Raw genomic sequence first — 25,062 nt, 5'->3', positions numbered from 1 at the left:
TTAGTCCTCAACATACCGGTTGTTCAACCCATGCGATGGCATTATATGTCAAAACTATAACTGGCCATGAACTATAACACACTTCCATATGGAGTTCCATTTCACTTTTCACAGGTTTGTCAATACAGTGGGCGGAATTTTGCTGTAAAAGTAACGATGAGGCTAACAGGGCCAACCGTTATTTATGTGCAAATCGGAAAGCAACTTCCAGTGACCGCACATTCGCAATTAAACCTGGAAATCCAGAAGATGCTGTCCGAGATGCGATGCTCCTCCAAAAGCTGCGCGAAAATGGGATCTCACTGTCTAGCTCCCCGTTCAAAGTTTTTAATGGTGTGAAGTTCCTGTATAGATGTTGCAGACACAGACTACATGACTCAAAAAAAGTAAAGTCATCATTTTAAGTCTAAGTACCATTTTAACAGTGTGCTAAAGTCTTAATTACTGCTAAACAACCTCGCTGGCACTGAAAATTAACTTTTACAACAATGGAGTCTCATTCCTTCAGATTTTAATTATTGTTGGACATTTTAAAAAAATGTAATTCATTTTTTAAAAACTTTTTCTTTGTCTCTTATCTCTGACTCTTAATTCAATCTTTCTTTCCCTCTTTATTTTGCTTTCTGTACTTGATTTGACATTGCATTCTCTATGCTTGTTGGGACGCTACATTGTTACTAACAATTCTTCAATTCAATTGGTTAAGGAGACAAAACAGCTGCTTGCCCCGTTCACACAGTTCCCAGATGCCCGGTAGAGGACGCTGAGTTGACTCGCTGTCCTGTTGTCAGCGGTGTAAAACCTCATAGAAAGTCTATGGACAAGTGCAAGTTCGCTGCTAAATCCGGCCCAATGTCAACCCAATAAATAGCCCCAAGGCTCGCGCTCAGATTTGAATACACAAACACAGTAAATCGTTATATTCAAGTTGTGAATGCGCTCACACATTCCTCATTCACTCGGTGCTCATCACAACTCTCGCACTGGTTTTTCCATGCAATGATTTAGATGCCCAGTGAGATTAAGCGCGGCTCTCTCCCCTTTTCTTACCGTACTCGATACCACTGAAGAGGAAGAGGAGTCCGATGGTGATATTGGTGAGCCTTCGCTTGGTGCGGTGCTCCATTACAATGTCTTCCTATCGTCTGCTGCTGGGGAGTGGGGGGGGGGGGAAGGAGGCAGCGGATCTCGGGATCGGGCGCTCTCCACCCCGCCAGACGGCGGCGCCGGAGACACTGACAGATCGACCTTCAGCACCCCAGCCACTACGAGGACAGCACGACTCAGCTGTATGCTGCTCGGGCCACTTGTTTACGGCTATTTTATTTCGCTCAGGTGGGCATCAGTCACCCGGGAGCGCGGCTCGTCCCGTGCGCGTCCCCGCGCCTCATGTTCCACGTGCTGCTCCCGGGTTTAATTACCGTCACGGGGATTAACCCGTCCCCCGCGTGCAGTGGCCGTTTCGTTTACTTTAAATCCGCTCGCGCGATCTATTCACGGGCATACGCTCGAGCCCCGCCGCACGACCCTCCTGGTGAGATGAGCTAATTGCAACTGCAAATAATTTTTCAACAGTGAAACCTTACCACGTCACTTCTCCTCCCAACCCGTGCATGTTGGAAAAAAAATCTTTAGATTGCGACATATGAAGGATTGGTTCTACTTTTTGCCAAGTTCATAACGCAACAGTGGATGGAAATTGAGGTGGGACATAGGCTTTGGATCGTGGCTTTAATTATGTTGTTTAATTAAAATTCATCCATACATTAAACTAATGAGATGTAGAAGTAACTTCCACTTTTTCGCAAACTTTTACTCTTCTGAAGGTTCAGTTGGTAAATTTCATACCCAATGTGAAAAATGAAGTTCTGCCCATAGAAGCTCCCCCCCCCCCATTGAGATTGAAGTCCCAAACGAGTTAAAAGGGCTCAGAATCAATAAATTCCAAAGGTATGAATGGTATTTACTCCATAGTGCTCAGAGAAACCAGGGGAGAGATTTGCAAGGCATTGATAATCATTCTGAGGGAGTCACCAGACACTAGCGAGTTGTCAGTACTGTAGTTTGAAAAGAGACCAATATGGTACCTATATTCAAAAAGGGTAACAAAACGGACACAGGCAACTACGGAATTATTAATCTTACTTTAATCCAATGTAATCAATTATCAGAAGTAAACTTGAGGATTATCTATTATAATAACAACCTAGTAAGTGTGATGTGGAGATGCCGGTGATGGACTGGGGTGGACAAATGTAAGGACTTGCACAACACCAGGTTATAGTCCAACAGTTTTATTTTAAATCACAAGCTTTCGGAGCTTACCTCCTTCGTCAGGTGAGTGAAGTCAGGTCACTAATCTGACGAAGGAGGTAAGCTCGGAAAGCTTGTGATTTAAAATAAAACTGTTGGACTATAACCTGGTGTTGTGCAAGTCCTTACATTTAACCTAGTAAGTAGCAGCCTATTTGGGTTTTCAAAGGGGAAAATCCCACCTGACTCTTTGCTTGACTTCTTTGAGGAATTGACATCCCAAGCAGACTGCAGAACATCCTCCAACATGCTGTAGCTAGACTTCCAAGTCTAGACCCATCAAGCCTTTCCATTTACTGGACTGTTGCAGGAAATAGAACTGTAGGATTCTCAGTTCCTTCCCTTCAAGACTTTGCATTCACCCTTGCACCAGTAACTCCATCACATTAAAAGAATCCAGAACAAACATCCGCTGCACTAGGTAGCACTTTATTCCAGACAAACCCAGAGTATAAAATCTCAGTTTAGTCATTTCTAAACTCCATATTTCATTTGTTTTCCTCATTTTAAAACCACTATGCAAATAAAACAATTAATTTACTACTTTATTCTGTTATATTCTGGAAAGGTATACTTGCATTGGAGGATCTTGCATGAAACTATCAAATAGGAACATAGGAAAAGGAGTAGGGCATTCAGCCCTTCGAGCCTATTCCACCATTCAATGAGATCATGGCTGATCTGTATCCTAACTCCATTTACCCTCCTTGGTGCCATATCCCTTAAAACCGTTAGCTAACAAAAATCTATTGATCTCAGATTTAAAATTATTAATTGAGCTACTATCTACTGCTTTTTGTGGGAGAGAGTTCCACACTCTCAAAACGTGGCCTGTAAATGACTTCCATAACATAATCTCTCCAGAACCCATTCTCTGAAGTCTTAAGTTCAATAAAGTTGAGTATGTTAGATCTTTAACTTATATAGTAATCTCTGGAAAGGAAGCCAAGTTAATTTACTGTTAAACATCAGACTGGCTACTTTGTTTTGATATTATGGAAGTACTGGAATATATTTTAATCATTGTATTCCTAAACCTAAAAAAAAATCACTCAGCCCATTTCCTGTGCTGTAACCATTCTATGATTTCCTACATTAACAGGTCAATACAGTAAAGTAAGTTTTAGTTGTCATTTCTGATGGCTTGTTCACAACACACAAGGCAGAACAACATGAGGAATATATTTAAATTGTTTATGTTAAAAAGAATTTAAAATATAGAATATGACTTCACAATTTCTAGCCAAATCCCTGGAAAATGATTCAAGCATTGCAGAAAGTGAGTAAATGACAATATTTTTACTTTTGTGAACATTTTTTTAAAAAATCAAGTTAAAGGAATTCTTCAGGATAAACCCTTAAAATATTTGCCTGATGTTGTGTGATGATCAAGGAAAGAGATATTATTACAAAGAATGTAACTTTTTCTATTTTCTTTCAGTTTGAATTGCTCCTGATTATTTTTTTAAAAAATCTGGGTATTTCAGTTTTTAACTATTTGCACATCAATACTAAGACTTTCCTAATACCCTGTGATCATTATATTACATAATTTGTATCTGTGTACTCTTTCAGTTGCACAAGGACATCATAAAGTGGCTTGATCTGCAATCTCAATTTCCTTTCCAGTACACAAGTGGTCATTTCTATTTTCCTCTTGTATGTTTTGTATCTTCTTTTTTGGCAGTCCCTCAGGGTCGAGGATGACTTGCTTCCACTCCGGGAGGGTGGGTTCTGTGGTGGCTGAATAGTCCAATCCTGGAGCTGCAGACTCTGCCACAGATGGGGCAGGTAGTGTTTATAGTTTTATATCTACCAAGGTAAAGAATGTCAATGGGGAGGAACAAAACTCTTACTTCAGCACTTCCACTTCATGGATAGTACAGAAAAGAATGTCTGTAAAGCACATTTTTCTGTTCCAACAATAACCTAGAAATTGCTGCAAGAGATATCAGCAGACAAAGGCTTGATGCCTTTGTCTGACATTCTTTAGTCGCTATTTTAGTGGAGGCATTAATCCATTTAAAATGTTAAAATAGCAGATAGTAGAATGTCATATGAGCATATTAAGCATTCACCCACTGATGCTGGCAACAGTCATTTCTAGTGTGCCTTAACCCAAACCTTAGTACAGTGCTGCTTGTTCCAAAAGTGTGAATGTTTTTCCTTCCCACACAAGCAACTCCTATGGCATGATATTGCTAGTTTTGCGCTGTGCCACTGGTGTGGGAAATGAAAAATTGTCACTGGAGCTGCTGTTATAAGGTTGAAACTAAGGCACATTGTTGGGTCAAAATAAAAGCTTTATTTTGTAGCTTGATATAGTATATATGGTCATGGAGTGCCCAATGTTGATTTGGGCACCCAAAATGGTTAAATATTCTGTTCTCCAGAGCCAACGTTCATCATCTCAAATGAGCACAGGTAACTTAATTGAACCCAGGTTAAAAGTCCATGATGTTCATAACATTATTTAGTTCCACACATGTAGATAACACGGTGAATTTCAACTTAATGAGCTCGGGGAGGGGGAAGAAACAGCCACATAAGGCATTTTGTTTCCTACTCACTCGTGTTTCATGTCTATAGCTAGACATTTCTCCCTATTGGACTGTGGTCTATCTACATAGAAACAGGAGCAGGACACTCAGCCCTTCAAGCCTGTTCCTCCATTCAGTTAGATCACTAAATGTGTGCAGGACTCCTTTCTTAGCCAGTATGTAAAAAGCCCAAGAGAGGAAGTACTGCTGGATCTAGTAATGGGAAATGAACAGGAACAGATAAGAGAAGTGTAGGGGAACATCTAGGCAATAGCGATCACAACATAACAAGGTTTAATATAAGGATTGAGAAGGATATAAGCAAAGTAATAAATTGGAAAACATGCTGATTTTCAGGGGATGAGAATGGAACTAGGGAAAATAAACTGGAAAAAATTACTGATATACAAAGAAATAGAACAGCAGTGGGAAACATTTAAAATGGTGATCAATAGAGTCCAGCAGAAATATATCCCACTAAAAGGCAAGAACAAACTAGCCAGTAATGATATATCATGGATGAATAAAGAAATAAGGGTAAAATTGAAACTAAAGAAAAACGCATACACTAAGTACATAGACAACAAAGGGGAGGATGACAAAATGGAATATGAAAATGTTAGGAAAGAAGTTAAGAAAACAATTAGGAAGGCAAAGAGAAAGTACGGAATTATATTATCAAGGACTATAAAAATAAATAGTAAAGTATTCTGCAGACACATAAATAATAAAAGAAAAATCAGGATAGCAATAAGGCCACTAAGGGATACACACGATAAACTCACAGGTAATGACAGCGAAATGGCAGAAATATTAATTACTTTGCCTCATTATTTACCAGGGAGACTAACATTGTGGGCATGACATTAGAAGAAAAGATCAAAAAAGATATAAAGACATTTAAGATAGAAAAAGAGAGGAGATAATTGATAAACTAATCAAACAGAGAGGATAAAACCCCTGGTCCAGATGGATTGCATCCACACATATTAAAAGAAGTTAAGGAAGAGAAAGCAGAGGCACTATTACATATATATATATAAATTCATTAGAAAAGAGGATAGTGCCAAAGGACTGATGGACAGCTAATGTTATTCCTATATTTTAAAAGGGAAATAGAACCAGTCCAGGGAACTATAGACCAATTAGCTTAACGTCGGTGTTAGGAAAGATAATGGAATCCATACTCAAAGATGAAATAGAAAAACATTTAGAAACCGAAAATATAATAAAGAATAGTCAGCATGGATTTCAAAAGGGAAGTTCATGCTTGACCAACCTTATTGAATTCTTTGAAGAAGTAACAGAAAGGGTCGACAAGGGTAAAGCAGTAGATGTAATATACATCCGGACTTTCAAAAGGCCTTTGATAAGGTACCACACTCATGACTAAGGTCAGAGCATGTGGAGTCAGGAGACAAGTAGCAAAATGGATAGCAAGCTGGCTACAAAACAGAAAAGAGAGTAGGGGTTAAAGGTAGTTATTCAGATCGGCAAAAGGAGGGAAGTGGTGTTCCACGAGGATCAGTGCTGGGACCATTGATGTAAGGAGTCTTACAACACCAGGTTATAGTCCAACAGCTTTATTTGAAATCACAAGCTTTCGGAGCTTTCCTCCTACTATAACCTGGTGTTGTAAGACTCCTTACATTTGTCCACCCCAGTCCATCACCGGCATCTCCACATCATGGGGACCATTGATGTTCACAATTTGCATTAACGATTTGGACTCGGGAATTGAAGTACAATTTCAAAATTTGCAGACACCACCAAATTGGGGGGGTAGAGTTAATACCAAGGAGGACTGCGACAAAATATAGGATGACATTAATAAACTTGCAGAATGGGTGTGTAATTGGCAAATGAATTTCAATATAGATAATTGTGAGGTATTACATTTTGGTAGGAAGAATAAGGGGGCCACATACTGCTTGGATAATAAGTCTAAATGGGGGAAGAGGAGCTGAGGGAGTACAGATACACAAATCATTAAAAGTAGCGACACAGGTTAGTAAGGCCATTAAAAAAAGCAAACCAAGCACTAGGGTTCATTTTTAGAGGGATAGAATTGAAAAGCAGAGATGTTGTGTTAAACTTGTATAGAACATTGGTTAGACCACACTTGAGGACCGTGATCAGTTCTGGTCTCCATATTATAAAAAAGTCTTGGAGGTACTGGAGAAGGTGCAAAAAAGACTTACTAGGATACCAGACCTGAGAGGATATCCTTATCAGGATAGGCTGGGGCTCTTTTCTCTAGAAAAGAGAAGTCTGAGTGGTGACCTGATCGTAGAACGGTTATGGCACAGGAGGTTGTCATTCGGCCCATCGAGCCTGTGCCGGCTCTCTGCAAGAGCAATCCAGCTAGTCCCATTCCCCCACTCTTTCTGCGTAGCCTTGCAAATTTTTCTCCTTCAGTTACCTATCTAATTCCTTTTTGAAAGCCACAATTGACCCTGCTTCCACCACCCTTTCAGGCAATGCATTCCAGATCCTAACCACTTGCTGCATAAAAAAGTTTTTCCTCATGTCGCCTTTGGTTCTTTTACCAATCACCTTAAACCTGTGGCCTCTGGCTCACGACCCTTCCGCCAATGGGAACAGCTTTTCTTTATTTACTTTGTCTAGACCCTTCATGATTTTGAATACCTCTATCATATCTCCTCTCAATCTTCTCTGCTCTACGGAGAACAATCCCAGCTTTTCCAGTCTGTGATAGAGGTCATCAAGATTATGAAAGGGTTTGATAGGATAGACGTGGAGGAGATGTTTCCACTAGCGGGTGAGACCAGAACAAAGGGCCATAAATATAAGATAGTCACTAATAAATCCACGATGTGGAGATGCCAGTGATGGACTGGGGTTGACAATTGTAAACCCGAAGGTCGGTGGCTGAATGTCCCTGACTGCTGAAGTGTTCCCCGACTGGAAGGGAACCCTCCTGTCTGGCGATTGTTGCGCGGTGTCCGTTCATCCGTTGTCGCAGCGTCTGCATGGTCTCGCCAATGTACCATGCTCTGGGGCATCCTTTCCTGCAACGTATGAGGTAGACAACGTTGGCCGAGTCACAGGAGTATGAACCATGCACCTGGTGGGTGGTGTCCTCTCGTGTGATGGTGGTATCTGTGTCGATGATCTGGCATGTCTTGCAGAGGTTACCGTGGCAGGGTTGTGTGGTGTCGTGGACGCTGTTCTCCTGAAAGCTGGGTAATTTGCTGCGAACGATAGTCTGTTTGAGGTTGGGTGGCTGTTTAAAGGCGAGTAGTGGAGGTGTGGGGATGGCCATAGCGAGGTGTTCGTCGTCATTGATGACATTCAGCCACCGACCTTCGGGTAAGCGTACTCCAAGGCGGCCTTCGAGACACACGACAACGCAAAATCGTCGAGCAGAAATTGATAGCCAAGTTCCGCACCCATGAGGACGGCCTCAACCGGGATCTTGGGTTCATGTCACGCTACACGTAAGCCCACCAGCAAACAAAAGCTATCTGTTTTTAATATAACGGGTCATTTGCTGGCTTTCTCTGCCTTCCGGATGTTTCTGCCTCTCTCTCTGGTTTTTTTTCTTGTTTGTTTGGTTTTTTTTGTTGAATGTATATTCGGGGGTTCTGTAGGTAACACCTCTCTGTCTGAACACAGTGATTGCCTTGGCAACAGGCAGTTACAAAGGCTGTCTGTAATCACCATGTATTGTTCTGTGATTTATAAATGCGTAGGCTTCGAGGAGTTCCTGACATTTACCTGAGGAAGGAGGAAGCCTCCGAAAGCTTGTAAATTTCAAAAATCGTTGGACTATTGACGATCCGGATTCTTTCCCCTCAGTCTGGTTCAGTAAAAACTGAAGTCGAATACATTTTAAAGTTCAACACATCTTTAATAGCAGGGTTCTTAGTCTGCAGCATTGATTTGGACTCCTGATAGAGTCCCTCTATGCTGGCAGAGCAAGAACAAAAACATACAGAAATCCACACGTTTTTATACAGATGAATAGGGTTGGAACATACTTAACGAGGGTCAACACCAATCATAAGCCGGGCATAGGTTGCCATGCGAGGTTACATTATTTCCGGCCAATCATAAATAATCATGTGCTGACCATGTTGCTGTTAGACATCAAAGGGGATACTTCCTCACTTTCCAACTTGGAATGTTCTTCCCTGTTCCTTCTGTTCCTTATCTCCCAACCTGGAATGTCTTTCAACTTTGGCTAAGCTCGTTACCTATATTGATCTGCCATAAACATGGAGACATTCAGACCAGTCCTTGAATCACATCAAAGACTCTACATTGCTAAGACCATGCAAACCTGCTGACTACGCAAACATATGGCCCAGCAGGAGGGCCAGGCCACTTGTATCAATCTCAGTTACTAACTAATTAACCCTTTCTAACCATTTTGCATTCTGCTTCTTTGCCACGTAGGCATTTTAATATTGGCATCTTAATATTTTACCGAAAACTGACCACGTAGGGATTCTCACTATAACTTGGTGTTGTAAAATTGTTTACAACTAATAAATCCAATAGGGATTTCAGGAGAAACTTCTTTACCCAGAGACTGGTTATAATGTCGCCTTAAGTAGTTGAGGCGACTAGCATAGATGCATTTAAGGGGAAGCTAGATAAACACATGAGGGAGAAAGGAATAGAAGGATATGCTGATAGGGTTAGATGAAGTAGGGAGGGAGGAGGCTCGTGTGGAGCATAAACACCAGCATGGACCTATTGTGTGGAATGGCCTATTTCTGTACTATACATACTATGTAATACATGGCAGATCTATACCTCTACTCTATTTACCCACCATTGTTCCATTTCCCTTGATGCCCTTACCTTGCAAAAAATCTATCGATCTTAGTCTTGAAATTTTCAACTGACACAGCACCCAGTCAGTAGGGGGAGCGAGTTCCAGATTGCCACTACCGAATAGTTTCTCTGTATCTACCCTATCGAATCCCTTAATTACTTTAAATACCTTGATTAGATCCTTTAACCTTCTTACTCAAGAGACTATATGCCAGGTTTGTGCAACCTGTCCTCATAATTTAACCCTTCAGTGTCCTGGCCAATATTTATCCCTCAACCAACATCACAAAAAAAAACAATTATCTGGTCTTATGACATTACTGTTTGTTGGACCTTGCTGTGTGCAAATTGGCTGTCGCAATTCATACATTACAACAGTGATGACACTTCAAAAATACTTAATTGGCTGTAAAGCGCTCTGGCATGTCCTGAGGTCATGAAAAGTGCAATATAAATGAAAGTTCTTTCTTTAAGCCCTGGTGGTATCATTCTGGTGAATCTGCACTTTACCCCTTCCAAGGCCAATATATCTTGCCTGAGGTTCGGTACCCAAAACTGAATGCAGTACTCCAGATTCAGTCTGACCAAGGCTCACAACTAAAGCATCACTTCCTCACTTTTGAATTCCAGCCCCCTTGAGATAAAGGCCGACATTCCATTAGCCTTTTTGATTACTTTTTGTACCTGTGCACATGCTTTTAGTGATTTGTGTACATGGACATCTGTTACAAAGTGCAGAGTTCCATCAAGTCAGATCTCAAAGTGACAGGACAATATTCAAGTACCACACAATCTGCCAGTTAAGTTATATCTCTGCTGCCCGTATGACCAAATACTAGGTTCCTCAGTTCACTCCTTCATGCTCCTAAGAATTTCTGATCTGTCCATAGAGTCCCCAAAGTAACATCCCTTTTCGCAGATCAAATTTGTTTAAAAATAAACCTGTACATATTTTGTATGGCATATTGTATCATTAAAATATCACATGTTACTCCTGAAACAAGAAGCACAATTTTTATTTGGACACTGGAGAGTTCAATTACATACATTTTGTACACTCGTTATCACAAAAATACACTTTCTTTTCACTTCATAGCAACTTGATAAAATTTTCTTCAGTTTCAGATGGTGAGTGAGGCAACTTCTAATTTTCCTTAAATGGTTACTTTTCTACATCATCTCCTTTAAAACAGGGAGAACTGGAAATGTAGGGCAACATTTACACATTTGCTGTTATAAATGATTTGTTGACATACATCAACAAACAAACTTGATTTTATTGATAAGCAAAGCAACTTTACGATTCCCATCATTTTTGTCCATGTATCTTAGAAAGCAAGCTTCTTCATTAGCAGGTACACTCTGGAGTCCACCTCAAAGCCATGTAAATTATTTGCATCCCCTTGAAGCCTCATAAGGAGGCCTCCATAGGATACATAGGCTGACCTGGAAGGAATGAAAATCCAAATGAGTATTTTTGTAACATTTTCAGCACACAAGGAAAGTAAAATTGAAAACACCATCTCTGCTGTTGGAATTTTTTTTTACTTCTTTTATGTATAGAGAAATGCAATCATGGCAGAATTGCTGAACATTGTCACTATCTCTAAACAATACTTCCAATCCTAGTTTCATACAGGAAGTATATTAACAAGCTGATGTACCAATATCAGGGATGGTTTTAATAAAAGTTATTCTTGAATTTACAAGTAGTCAGCTTGATCGGTACATCATTCACTGGCCTAAATATCCACCCCCTCCGCCACCAGAATACTGTGGCTGCAGTGTGTACTATCTATTGGTTGCATTGCAGCAACTCGCTAAGGCTTCTTCAGCCACACTTCCCAAACCACTGACCTCCACCACCTAGAAGAGCAAAGACAGCAGGTGCACAGGAACACCATCACCTCCAATTTCCCCACCATTCTGATTTGGACATATTTCAACAATGGGTCTAAATCCATACCTAACAGTAAGGTGGTTCACATTCACCGCATGGACTGCAGCGGTTAAAGAAGGCCTATCACCATTTTGTCAAGCGCAACTAGGGATGGGCAATAAATACCGGCCTTACCAGTGACGCCCACATCCCGAGAATGAATAAAAAAATGACACAAAAATCATTTCTCCACATAAAATATAAGCTGAGTTGAATTGTCCATTTCCAAGGTCTATTCTAACATCTGTCCAGATTTTTGCTTTTCATCATAAATCAACTATTCTTGCATCATGGTAGTTTAATTAGAGTATATTTCTCTTTAAAAAGCATAAGTATTGCAAGAAGTAATCATTTTCTACCAGAACTCATTCCTGATCAGCATGCTATATGACAATGATCAGAGAAAGATTTGCTCCAGAACAGCAGTGTGCAAAGTCTAGTTTTAGATATAATTTACATTCTGTCCTGGTGCGAAGCCAGAATTTGGGTGGACAAGGCATCCAAAGATTATACAAAATTATCTCCATAAACATTTGCAGCATCTATATTTAAGTAATACAATCCATCATCTTATTAAATGTAAAATCAATGTCAATAACTTTCATATTGCAGTAGCTCACAACATTCTGTACTCACAGTCTGGTGGCTGCTTCAGTCGAGCTCTCATCACCTTCTATTCTATAAACTTTTCCATACATAACATACTCAAATTGGTCTGCCCTGTTACAAAATAGAAAAGAAATAACATTTAGTAAAGTGAGAAAATAAAATCCTAGAAATAGAACATACTTACATTTTTGGACCCAGACAAACTTAGGCTAAATATCGTTCACTACTTACCAGTCTATTTCCATTCAACCCACTCAGCAATAATTAGTCTCTTAATATGGAAAGCAAGTGCTTCAAGTATTTTTGCACTGTGATGTCTGAACTGCTTAACTTCATTTCACACAAGGCATTCAGCAACCTAGGTAAAAGTACTTTTGACATTGGTATCTGAACTATTCCAACCATGGCCCACTTTGCTATAAAGATGTATGTCTGGGACAGCAGTAAACATGTTTGGACCGGCCTTGATTGGGGAAGGGAAAATCAGCCAGAGCTCTTGATGACCATCCAGTAACCTCTGCTGGAAGTAAAAGCACGTGAGAATGTGTGTGACTATTGGGCAAGGGCATGATTGTGCTTTGCAAGCCAATTTACCACTGTGCAACAATACCACAGCCTTCAGGAGAGAATGGAAGAAAGTGGCAAAGAAATAAATATGGGTGTACATAAAATAAAAGACTAGCACTGAGAAGTACAAGCACGTGATTTGTACGGAAAAACTAGCAGAGAAATAGTGGGCAACTAAAATGATAGCTACGACGAAGTGTTGAACAATTAGTGGCATACTCCAGGATAAGGCCCTACAATGTCTGTATTCTTGAGTATTATTCAAACTAAAAATACCTTTGTATTAAGCAGCATATGGTATTGCAAGGCGAAGACAGTGAACCAGTGTCCTTCAGCATCCAGCCTTAAATATAGCAAGATTGCATATCAGATCTCAAAACCAGCCATAATAGGGTATATTTTAGAACCTTTTAAAAACGTAGAGCAGGAGGCAGATTTTTAAGGACATAGTTAATACTTAACGACAAGACCACTATGGCTTTTTCCTAAAACTCTCTTTAAACTAAATCCTACTAGGAGTAAGGATTCAGCAAGTTAGTGCTTAACAAATAAAATTAGCTTAACCTTTACTGCCATTGTTTCATCTGGCTATGCAATCTTGCTCTCATTGCCAGAAACCATTAAACTAGACTATACACAATCATTTAGATCCAGGGAGAGAGACGATACTCTCCCACTTTTTAAATATTTGCTGGTACTAATCCCCATGCAGGCCCTTTGGAGGCCAGCTCAGAAATAGAGGCCTGTTGTTCCACACTTGCACAAAGTTTTCAGACATCATAATACACTGTAAAAATATTAAAAATATTTTCCTAGAAAGAACAGCAATTTGTGAAGTCAACAATATAACCTGCCAAACAGTTCAGAGGCATGAAATAAAAATGTTCTTCTTTCAGGTCCTGTTAAACACAGATAAAAGGTATTTTGTCAGCCCGGGTTAAAAATGATACAAGTTAGACATACAAACATATGAGAATAACGGACAGGAAAAGACTGGGTGATTCATCAAGCCTGTCCCGCGCTCTCATGATGCAACTTAACACCATGACCCCCATCATCCTCCATCTGCCAGCAAACATGTAATCTCCTGGGAGAGGCAAAAACCATAGGCCAACTTAGGGGACAAAAAAAATCTGGAAAATTCCTCTCTGGCCCCAAGGCAATCAAACAAGTTCCAGGTAACCAGAGACACATTGCCCAATACCCTACTTACTTTTGTATGCTGTGATATCAGACAGTCAGGAACTTGTCCAGCTCGCTTTTGAATACTTGTAGATAATCCACATGCACTGCATGAGCCTGCAACTTGTTCCAAAGTGAAAAGAAAAACCCCTAATATCTATGCTTACATAACTTATACACATTCTCTAGCCTATCCAACTCAAATACCCTATCCACAAATCTAATTGAGGTCTTTAAAATAATGAAATAATCAAATCTCCACAAACTCTACACTTTTCTAGAGTAAAAAGACCCAGCTCTCTAAGCCTATTATGGTATCTAAGGGCCTTTAAGCTAGTGGCTGTCTTCTGAACCTTTTCTAGGTCCTCTATATGACCCATCATGTGAGGGAACCAAAACTACTCATTATTCTAGATGAAACCTATACAAGGACAGTGTAGTGTTTTTGTTTTGCATTGGACTGTCTTAGCGATATGTCCTAATGGTGTTAGGTGGAGAATTCTTGGTTATTGACCCAGCGATGATGATGGAACAGTGATATATGTCCAAGGCAGAAGGGTGTGTAACTTGAAAGGGAGCTTGATGGTGATGATGTTCTTGCAACATTGCTGCTTTTGTCCTTCTTGATGGCAGAGGTCACAGGGGAGGGTGATGCTGTGGAAGTAACCTTGGCGAGTTGCAGCAATGAATCCTGTATATTATACATACTGCGACGACAGAGCGTCAGTAATGGAGGGGATGGATATTAAGTCCAGTGGCAGGAGCACTGATCAAATGAATTGCTCTGTCCTGGATGGTGTCAAGCATTTTTTTTTCAAAAAAGTGTTGTTGTGGCTGCACCCATTAAGGTGAGTGGCGAGTATTCCATCACACCCTTGATGAGCTTTGTAGACGGTGGAGAGACTTTGAGGGATCAGGAGGTGAGCTGCTTTTCATAGAATACCCAGCGTCTGCCCTGCCCTTGTACCCACGGTATTGATAATGGCTGGTCTAGCTTCTGATCAATGGTGACCCCGAAGGTGCTGATGGTGGGAGACTTGGCAATGGTGGTGTCGTTGAAAGACAAGGGGAGATGGCTGGGCTTTTTCTTGTTCAACATGGTCATTACTTAGCAACTATGCAGCATGAATGTTACCTCCCATTTGTCACCCCAGGCCTGCATATTATCCACGTCCTGCTGTCAGCTAGCGTGGGCTGCTTCATTATCAGAGGAATTATGAATGGAGCTAAACACCCTGCAATTGTCAGCAAACAAACCCACTCCTTTATGATGGAGGTAAGGTCATTGATGAAGCAACTTAAGATGTTTGGGTTAAGGTTGCTTGGGTTAAGGTTGCTTGGGTTAAGGTTGCTTGCCTGAGGAACTTCTGCAGTGATATTCTGGGACTGTGATAACTGATCCCCAACAACCACAACAACTTCCTTGCATTAGGCATGACTTCAGCTAATCGCATTTTCCCTTTGACCCATCTTGCTCAGGCTCCTTGGTGCCATAAGAAATAGGAGCAGTAGTAGGCCATACGGTCCCTTCCACCGTTCAATAAGATCATAGCTGATCTTCTACCTTACTCCACTTTCTCACCTTACCCCCATATCCCTTGATTCCCTTAGTATCCAAAAATCTGTCAATCTAAGTTTTGAATACACTCAAAGACTGAGCATCCACAGCCCTCTGGGGTATAGAATTCCAAAGATTCACAACCCTGAGTGAAGAAATTTCTCCTCATCTCAGCCCTAAATGGCCGACCCCTTATCTTGAGACTATGACCCCTAGTCTCCAGCCAGGGGAAACAGCCTCTCAGCATCTACCCTGCTAAGCCTGCTAAGAATTTTATACGTTTTAATGAGATCGCCTCTCAGTCTTCTAAACTCTAGAGAATATAGGCCCATTCTACTCAATCTCTCCTCATTGGACAACCCTCTCAATCTAGTGACCCTTTGTTGCACCCCCTCTAAGGCAAGTATATCCTTCCTTGGTAAGGAGACCAAAACTGTACACAGTACTCCAGGTGAGGTCTCACCAATAATTACAGCAAGACTTCCTTACTCTTATACTCCAACTCCCTTGCAATAAAGGCCAACATACCATTTGCTTTCCTAATTGCTTTCTGTACCTGCATGTTAACTTTCTGTGAGTTGTGTACAAGGACATCTCTGAATACCAACATTTACTAGTTCTCTCATCTTTTAAAAAATATTCTGCTTTTCTATTCTTCCTATCAAAGTGAATAACCTTACATTACCTCACATTGTACTCCATCTGCCAGCTTCTTGCCCACTCATCGTGTCTATATCCATTTGCAGCCTCTTCGCGGCCTCCTCACAGCTTACTTTTCCACCTAGCTTTGTATCGTCAGCAAACTTGGATACATTACACTTGACCCCTTCATCTAAGTTATTGATATAGATTGTAAATAGCTGAGGCCCAAGCACTGATCCTTGCAGCACCCCACTAGTTACAACCTGCCAACCCAAAAATGACCCGTTTATTCCTTCTCTGTTTTCTGTCCATCAACCAAAGCTCAAGCCATGCTAATATAGTACCTCAAAGCCCATGAGCCCTAATCTTGTGTAACAACCTCTTGTGTGGGACTTATCGAATGCCTTTTGAAAAGCCAAATATAGTACATCCACTGGTTCTCCTTTATCTACCCTGCTAGTTACATCCTCAAAAAACCCTTAAGAGATTTGTCAAATACAGTTTCCCTTTCATAAAACCGTTTTGACTCTGCTTAATCATTTGATTTTCCAAGTGCCCTGTTACCACATCCCTAATAATAGATTCTTGCATTTTCCCTACTACTGATAACAGGCTAACTGGCCTATAGTTCCCTGTTTTCTCTCTCCCTCCTTTCTTGAATAGCGGGGTTACATTTGCTACCTTCCAATTCACGGGAACCGTTCTAGACTCTAGGGAATTCTGGAAGATCAAAACCAATGCATCCACCTCTTTTAAAACCCTAGGATGTAGGCCATCAGGTCCAGGGGATTTGTCAGCTTTTAGTCCCATTAATTTCTCCAGTACTTTTTCTTTACTGATATTAATTACTTTAAGGTTCCTCGCTCTCATTAAACTCTTGGTTCCCCACTATTTCTGTTAGGTTTTTTGTGCCTTCTATTGTGAAGACAGACACAAAATAGTTGTTTAACATCTCTGCCATTTCCTTATTTCCCATTATAATTTCTTCTGTCTCTGTCTCTATTGGACCCATGTTTACTTTTGCTAATCTTTTCCTTTTTACATACTTGTAGAAGCTCTTACAATCTGTTTTTATATTTCTTGCTAGTTTACTTTCATTCAGTTTTCTCCCTCTATCAATTTCTTGGTCATCCTTTGCTGATTTCTAAAACCCTCCCATTCTTCAGGCCTACTACTCTTTTTGGCAACGCTGTAAGCCTCTTCTTTTAATCTAATACTATCCTTAACTTCTCTAGTTATTCACGGTTGGACCACTTTTTCCGTGGAGTTTTTATTCCTCAAGGGAATGTATATTCATTGAGAATTATGAATTATTTCTTTAAATGTTTGCCATTGCTTGTCTACCATATCTTTTAATCTAATTTCCCAATCTACATTAGCCAACTCGGTAGAAAGCTGCTTTGATGTCAAACTCGCTACTTGCACCTCTCCTCTGGCATTCAGCACCTGCATACATGTCCGGATCAAGACTGTGAAGAGGTCTGGAGCGGAGATATTCTGGCGGAACCTGAACTGAGCATCCATTCGCAGGTTTGTTGGTGAGTAGGTGTTAATTGATGTTGACTCCTTCCATCATTTTACTGATAATTAGGAGGAGGCAGACAATTATAAAGTTTAACGATCAACTTATCAAAACAAGATGCCTTTGAGCATTTCAGGAAAACGAACATGACAGACCAGATCCAATGTCATATCACAGTAATGTCAGATATCCTTTCCTTAGCACCTTTTTTTTTAACTTGTCTATGCAGAAGTACCTTGATGGCCGGTCATCTGTGGGGTTGTATTCTCCATCATCTGGTGTTCCATCTTCATACAAAGTACTTGCTATTACAAGGCGAAACTTGTCTCCTGAAGAAAAAGAATGATAGGGTAATGATATTGGGTCTGACAACTCCTTCCCTGGTCTATACTAGACCCTCATCCAAAACTTGAATAAATTCAGAACACATTTTCCTCATTAGTCTACAATTACTTTACCTACTTTTAAGAGTGATGTAATTGCATCAATGAGTTTACTGATATTCCCCACTTCTAACCCAGTCCAAATCTATGCAGCACTGGTATGTAAAACTAAATTACATTAAACTGTCATATTACATCTGAAGAATACTATAAATGTTATAAAAAAAGACCTACTTTGGTAAAACATGACATCTCTACATCTCTTAATTCTGCACTGTAAACTTTGAGTCCACATAAACTAACCACTTCCTTAAGTCCAATGCAATAAACTTAGGAAGATTTTGTACTTCAATTACATTCTAGCACATCACTGTAAATGATCAAATGACATCCCTGTAATCTGCATACTACTGAACTCAATTTATAAAATCAAAAGAGAGAATTATTAAATGTAATTCTGGAGTAATCAGTTTTGGTTTCACCGAATTGAACTATATCAGTTCAGCATTTTGCATTGGATGTATGAACACCAAGAACAGGTAGTCTCTCATAACTTTGGCTTTGCAATAACCATAACTGTCAAAAAACCAGCTTTTTAAATCTTTTCCAACATAAAAATTTCACTGGCAATAAGAGCTGGGCGAACAGAGAGCTGGGCATGTGTTTAAGTGTCCGTGTGCAGAAAGAAATAAAAGCAGGCAGTATAACTTGATGTTCTCCCCTCTCACCATTCTAAGAATATTACAGCTGTCAAACTGCAAGACGTTTCAACTCTTCCATAGTAGCAGTATTTAGTTTAACTGTAACTGAACTCATGACGTCTAAAATACTGTAATTACAGAAATACATGTTAATTGAAATTCTTACCAAGTTCAACAGGGTAAATCTGAATGTTTACGTCAAGTATCAGGTCCATTTTAAAGGATTCACTCTCACAGTGTAGGCGTGAAACTGTAAAGACAACACAAAAGTCCTATTATCTGCCTAAAGGTATTTAAATATTGCTTTCATTACTTATCTTGTCTGGAATTCTAGAACTGCCATTTAACATGCTAATGTACAGATTTCTACTGCATAATCCAATACATTGGCAGCTTGCTAAATATTCATAGGAGTAGCATTTTATTACATAGCACATTTATATCAGTTAAAACTTCTTTGCACTATAGTATATTCTCCCACATTAAAAACTGGTCATTTGTTGCTCTCTTGTACAAAATACAAGAGCCCAAAGCAAACCAAATCAATGCAATTAAAAAATGACAGCAGTAGGCAAGAATACATTTCAATCATTATATTTTGAAATCCTTAAATATTATTGTTATTAGAGTGGGTGGAGGCTGGTGTGGAGTATAAACACCTGCATGGACCAGTTGGACTGAATGGCCTGTTTCTGTGCGGTTGATTCTATGTAATTATACTTCATAGGATTCTATGAGGAAGTAATAGACATGGTAGATGGAGGAAATGCAGTGGATGTAGTGTACATAGACTTTAGGAAAGCATTTGTCAAGATACCACATGGGAGATTGCTAGAGAAGATTAATGAGTATAGAATGAGGGGGAAGATAGCAAACTAGATATATAATTGGTCAGAAGGGAGAAAACAGAATAGGAGTTAGGGCAGTTTTTCAGAATGGTTAGAAGTGTGCAGTGGCGTCCCTCAGGGTCCAGTTCTGGTGCCATTTATCTTCACTGTGTGTATTGATGATTTGGATATAGGCCTAGATGGTGTGGTGTCAAAATTTGCAGATGATATCAAAATAGGCAGTTTAATTAACTCTCTAACAGACCAAAGGAAGTTATTACAGGATACTGATAAGATGGGGAAAGGGCTAACAAGTGACAGGTGAAAATCAATGTAAATAAGTGATGCATTTTGGTAAAAAAAACAATAATTATACTCAGAATGGAAGTAGGCTCGGTGTTGTGGAAGAGCAGATGGATTTAGGGGTACAAGTTCAAAGTGCATTGAAGGCAGTACCCCAGGTTGATAAGTGCAAAAAAACTAATGGAAATCTAGGTTTTATCACAAGGAGGTATAGAATATAAATCCCAGAGGTTATGATGAGTGTATATAAAACCTTAAGACGGCCCGTTACAGTACTGTGTATTGGGCTCCACACGAGAGGAAGGATATTGAAGCTTCAGCGAGGGTGCAATGTAGATTCACTAGGATACTGCCTGGTATGAGAAAATATAAATACGAAGAAAGATTTGAAAAATTGGGTATTTTTTCGTTAGAACACCACAGATTATGGGGCGACATAATAGAAGTGTGCTCATTTGAAATTATGAAAGGATGGGGAAGGGTAGATAGAAGCAAGCTGTTTCCAGTAGTTGAGGGATTAAAATACCCTGTGCCTGTTTTCTGTGACAGCGGGTGAATTTCGCACTCACTTGGTGTTGAAATCCAGACCTGACAGAAACTTTGGAGGCTGTGGAATTCACTTCCAGGATTCGTGGTTAGAGAAGAAGCTATGTCAACATTCAAGATTAGTTTGGATAGGTGAATGAAGGAAAATGGGTTGAAGCGATAGGGGAACAGGGTGAGTAAATGTGATTAGAACTATTTTCTCGCATGAAGGGTCAATGCCGACAGGGACTGGATGGTCCGAATGGAGTCTATTCCAATCTTATATAACGACAGAAAAACACATGTGCAATATTACATGAGCTGGTTATCACAGCAAAGGTTCTACATTGCCATTCCTGAGTAACATTACCGTTTAACTGGATAATGGGCAATAAATGAAGCACTCCAGATTGTGGTAGGTGCAAGCTCCCACTTATGGGAGTGGCGAGTGACATTGAACCCAAGAGAATATCTAGTCCAAACTCCGAAGATTGTGATAAACTTATAATGATGGCGGAATCGTTCAATTGGCTTCACTGTGGGAGCCAGTGTATTTGAGCTGCCTGATGCCATTCATTGAAACACACCGTGCACCAGAGGAAGCGCATGGAGCAGCGCTCGGCTCTGAACTGCCAGAAACATCCTCGGCTCCTTTACTTACCTCTGTCGAATTTTATACCTTCCGGATCAATATCTTTCACATCAAAAATATCCTCAAATAAAATCCCCGCCATCGTTCTACAAATAAAATTAACTTAAAGCGAACTCAAAACAAGCAACTTCCAACCGCTGCCAAACAGGCCCCGTTTGGGTCCTGCGAGCTTCTCAAGGTATGCCGGGATACTGGCAGAGCCGCCGCGTCTCACAGCAGCGCAGTGTGAGCATATGATCCCAATCCCGCCATCTTTAATCAAGGCACTGCTTTGGTTCTGAAAAGACATTTCCAAAGTACTTTTAACGTAAGTATGGAGACAACATTCGTGTCCTATAGTTTTACAAGTCTGGCTATTTTTCAATCATTCTTGAACGTTTATGGAAATCTGTAACAGAACAAATTTATAATGACAAAACTCCGGAGTATATCATGAGCAGTTAGTTACTTAGTGCTGGTAATAAATTACTTTGATATACTCTTCCTAGGAATAAGAAAGACTTGCATTTATATATAGCCTTTCACAATTTCAGGATGTCCCAAAATGCTTTGCAGCCAATAAAGTACTTTTGAAGTGTAACCACTGTTGTAACTTAGTAAAATATTTAAACGCAACACAGGAACTTTGAACAGTTTTGTTTTCATCCTTTTGAGGGAAGAAACCCCAAACTTTATTATAGGGCCCATGCCTTACCATTTAGATACCATAGGGATCCCACTTTATAATAAGGCAGAGATTGGTGACCCATAGGAACAGATTTGTACTTATAATCCGCAGCTCGGCATCTGCTCTGGTCCAGGGGGCTCTTGCGTACTTCAAAAAACTTTAAAGGCCATAGATTTACATCTGGGTTCGCAGATATCAAGGGGCTACAGACTCCATCAGCAGCTATGAATACTGTTTTTATTTAAATAAATAGGGTGAAGTGGGACAGCTTCACTCCATCCTCACTAGGAGTTTCAGCACTACCAGTATGGTTAAAATAGAGATCTCCATTCTCCAAAGTCGACTGAACAGCACAAAGTTTCAGCATTCAGGTAAAGTAACAGGGGAGCAGGAAAGAAAAACGACTCTGTGACAGGCCCGGAATTTCCTGCGAGGATGCAACCCGGATGTTACACCTGAAATTCCCATTCTGCTGATGTCAAGTTATGGTCAAATTTTGTGCCAATCTCTTTAGTAAAATGAGCATAAATAGCCAATGTGGTGTGAATGTATTGGAATGTATTTGGAACATAAATATGGGGCCACAAGGTGTTAGGGTTGAGGCCAATAAAAGGGGGGAGAGACATTTCCATCAGAGTGCAGTGTGGTAGTGCAAGGTAAGTATCACAGCTCTCTGTCATAAAGATGTTTAATTCATTCATTTAAATTACTCCATAGTGAGTCTCCATTGTCTTAAATCTGTCCCCTCTCACTGATGAATGATTCACAGGAGAAGGTTGCCAGGAAGAGGGCTTTCAACTTTATGGAGGACAACCTGGACGAGATAGAGTGAAGGCGGGACCAGCTTCTTAGCTTCCCAACATCCCAGCCTTCATGTGCGGTCAGGAAGCAGGCATGGATTGAGGTAGCAGAGGCACTGAGTGCCTTATACATAGTCCCCAGGAAGGCAGAGCAGTACCGTAAGAAATTTAATGACCTGATCAGAGCAGCGAAGGTAAGACACTCACCATGTTCTTCCTTTCTTGCCCACTGTCGGCACCACATTCAAATCTCTGAGACAGAACTAGATAATCAATTACTTTGCAGCAGAAACCTCTGGAAAGATGCAGACCTGTTGCACCTTCAATTGTTCCACACATTCAAACGACTGCAAGCCTAATTTTTCTCTCGTTTTTGCATGGTAAGACAGGGGAGGGGGGGGAGGAGGCTGCTGGGCTGATGAGTATCTGTCTGCTTGCTAGCTCTCAATATTTCAGGACGGGGGTCTAGCCATCCCCGAGCAGGCCGCCCATGGGGCATCTCACCACTGGCAAAGGCAACCATTCTAACCCTCTTTTTTCTTCCCACAAGTCATTCAAGATGTTGGAAGGCAGTCGCTGTGGAGGAGCCGCGCACCTCCATTCTTTACTGGAAATGTAACCTCCCCCTTCACCTTCCGGCCATCCCCAAGCAGAGTCAGAGTCATCCTCCTCTCCCCAATCGGGTACCAGAGCGGACCCATTCCACCGGGACCAGCAAGCGCCTCAATGTCAGGTGAACTCTGCAGCATCACAATCCAGTTTGGGAAACGGGGAGACTCTGAAGAGGTGGAGGAAGCTGCCACCTCTCCAGAGAGACTGGCTAGAAGGCGGCCACGGACTGGTGAGTCAGTGGAGTCTGATTTGACAGCTGCCGACCTGAAGGGGTGCCTGCTGATGGAGCATCTGGGATTCATAAGCAGTAACACAGAGCTTCTCACGGGTATGGCCTCCAAGTTTGCTGAAATGCTGAGCACCAACATCACACAGGCGATGTTAGAGCTGCGAGAACCAGTGGAGCAGGTGGCTGCTGCTTTGCGACACACAGCAGGTCCCCTGACGGGACAGTGAAGGAGCAATCGAGGCTTCCACCTTGATGGAAGCTTAGACTTCTGGTCTTGAGGTGTTAGGTGACAGACTGGAGGGCACTATGAATCGTAGCTTCCAGCCTCTTACTAAGGCCGAGCAGGATCTGATAGACGCCATCAACTATCAAGCTGATAACTGGGGCCGCAAATCAAGACCACAGTGGAAAGGCGGCTAGTGCGGTCCAGCGCCAGCCTGGGCTGCAGTCTTCCAACAGCAGGAACGGTGCCCTCTGTACGTGGTAGGCTGCACGAGGCAGCTCAGGATCTCTCTCCTGGGATGCAGGCAGCAGCAGCTTTAGTCCGGGAGCATATGACTGTCAGCATGGACCGACCATAGGCCCACGATTCATCAGCCTTTCTACCAAGTCACCGAGCATGCGTGCGATGATTGAATTGCGCACAATAAGTGCATCATGACAGGCCCTCGTATGCTGCATGTGCATATAGATGTGCAGCTGGGCGTCACAGACCATCTGAATGTTGAGGGAGTGGCAGCCCTTTCTGTCCATGTAGCTTTGTAGGTGTTGATGGGAATCTTTAGTGCGACATGGGTTCCATCGATTACCCCTTAGCACTCTGGGGAATCCAGCAATCCTATAGGAGCTTAATGGCCTCTGCCTTTGCTCTACCATGGACATGATGAACTCCCCAGCCTGACGGTAAATGGAATCAGTTACCTATTGAATGCAGGCCCTCACTGCCCTGATTAATCCTGCACAGGTCCCCCTTGGATGCCTGGAAGGATCCACACACCCATAAAAGTTGAATGCCGTGGTGACCTTCATTTCCACTGCTAAGGCTGTGAATCGGGGCTTAAAGTCATCGCAGAGCAAGTCACAGATTCAGCCAATGGCCTCCTTTGTAAAGCGCAGCAGCTGCATAGTCATGCATCGCCCGGAATGTCTCCAGGCCGGGTACTTGCATGTGGGGTGCTGTCTCTGCTGCTGGTGCTTCACTCTCCTGGCCTCCTGCCTTTGGTTCTCTTCCTCCTTTTCCTCCTCCTCCTTTATAATAGCAAGCAGGGGTAGAGCCAGCAAAAGAGTCATTTTCATTTTTCAAAAGGTCTGAAAATTGGCTGTCTGCAGTAACCGCAGGAGAACAGCTTCAATGCTTCATGGAGCAGCTGATTTGCACCTGCTTCAGGTGACTGCGAGTGCCTGTGCACCTGAAAATCTGGTTGTAATTTGAAGAGAGACTCTGAGAAAGCGCAATTGCAGAAAACTCGTGTATAAGGCTCTGTTACTTGGGGGCGGGGCCATTATTATGAGCGGAGATATATTCAGGTGGAGCGATTGATAGATGATCGCGAAAGATCAAGGAAAATTGGGCTTGTTTCTAGGTGCAAATACGCTAGAAATACGCAGGAACTTCTAGGCCAGTAACTCTTTAACAGTGGCTTAGGCTGGATTTTTTTGGGGGGTGTGTTTGGCTATGAGATTGC

At 41.3% G+C, this 25,062-nt stretch overlaps 3 protein-coding genes across 7 annotated transcripts in view; 1 reads left to right on the top strand and 2 right to left on the bottom strand.

The window, feature by feature from the left end:
* mfsd8l1 (major facilitator superfamily domain containing 8-like 1) overlaps positions 1–1,558 on the bottom strand; it is a 68,364-nt gene extending 66,806 nt beyond the window's left edge. Inside the window, exon 1 of the mRNA XM_067995289.1 lies at positions 1,051–1,558. Coding sequence (XP_067851390.1) covers positions 1,051–1,126 — 76 coding nt within the window. The 5' untranslated portion in view covers positions 1,127–1,558. The remainder of the gene's footprint in view (positions 1–1,050) is intronic.
* plaat1 (phospholipase A and acyltransferase 1) overlaps positions 1,230–25,062 on the top strand; it is a 37,837-nt gene continuing 14,004 nt past the window's right edge. Inside the window, exons 1-3 of one of the 5 annotated variants that reach the window (XM_067995293.1) lie at positions 1,230–1,335; positions 15,111–15,232; positions 17,536–17,686. The gene's annotated coding sequence lies outside the window, so the exon portion shown is untranslated. Of the gene's footprint in view, positions 1,336–15,110; positions 15,233–17,535; positions 17,695–21,070; positions 21,377–22,505; positions 22,731–25,062 lie in introns of those variants that run through there. The other 4 variants (XM_067995292.1, XM_067995294.1, XM_067995298.1 and 1 more) reach the window with 4 other exon arrangements.
* On the bottom strand, positions 10,660–21,270 carry polr2h (RNA polymerase II, I and III subunit H). Its single transcript, XM_067995299.1, has 5 exons — positions 21,079–21,270; positions 18,929–19,012; positions 17,914–18,007; positions 12,235–12,318; positions 10,660–11,105 (listed from the first exon to the last, which is right to left on the bottom strand). The coding sequence occupies exons 1-5, from the start codon at positions 21,149–21,151 to the stop codon at positions 10,988–10,990; spliced, it is 453 nt and encodes a 150-aa protein (XP_067851400.1). The 5' UTR covers positions 21,152–21,270; the 3' UTR covers positions 10,660–10,987.

This window comes from Heptranchias perlo, chromosome 13 (assembly GCF_035084215.1).
Source record: "Heptranchias perlo isolate sHepPer1 chromosome 13, sHepPer1.hap1, whole genome shotgun sequence".
Taxonomy (NCBI): Eukaryota; Metazoa; Chordata; class Chondrichthyes; order Hexanchiformes; family Hexanchidae; genus Heptranchias; species Heptranchias perlo.
This window is presented reverse-complemented; position numbering and strand designations above follow the sequence as displayed.

Coding starts and splice junctions, on each gene's coding strand:
- polr2h (XM_067995299.1), bottom strand. CDS start 21,151: ATGGCGGGGATTTTATTTGAGGATATTTTTGATGTGAAAGATATTGAT. Junction 18,008..18,928: donor GATTTACCCTGTTGAACTTG/GTAAGAATTTCA, acceptor CTTTTTCTTCAG/GAGACAAGTTTCGCCTTGTA. Junction 11,106..12,234: donor ACTGAAGCAGCCACCAGACT/GTGAGTACAGAA, acceptor CATTCCTTCCAG/GTCAGCCTATGTATCCTATG.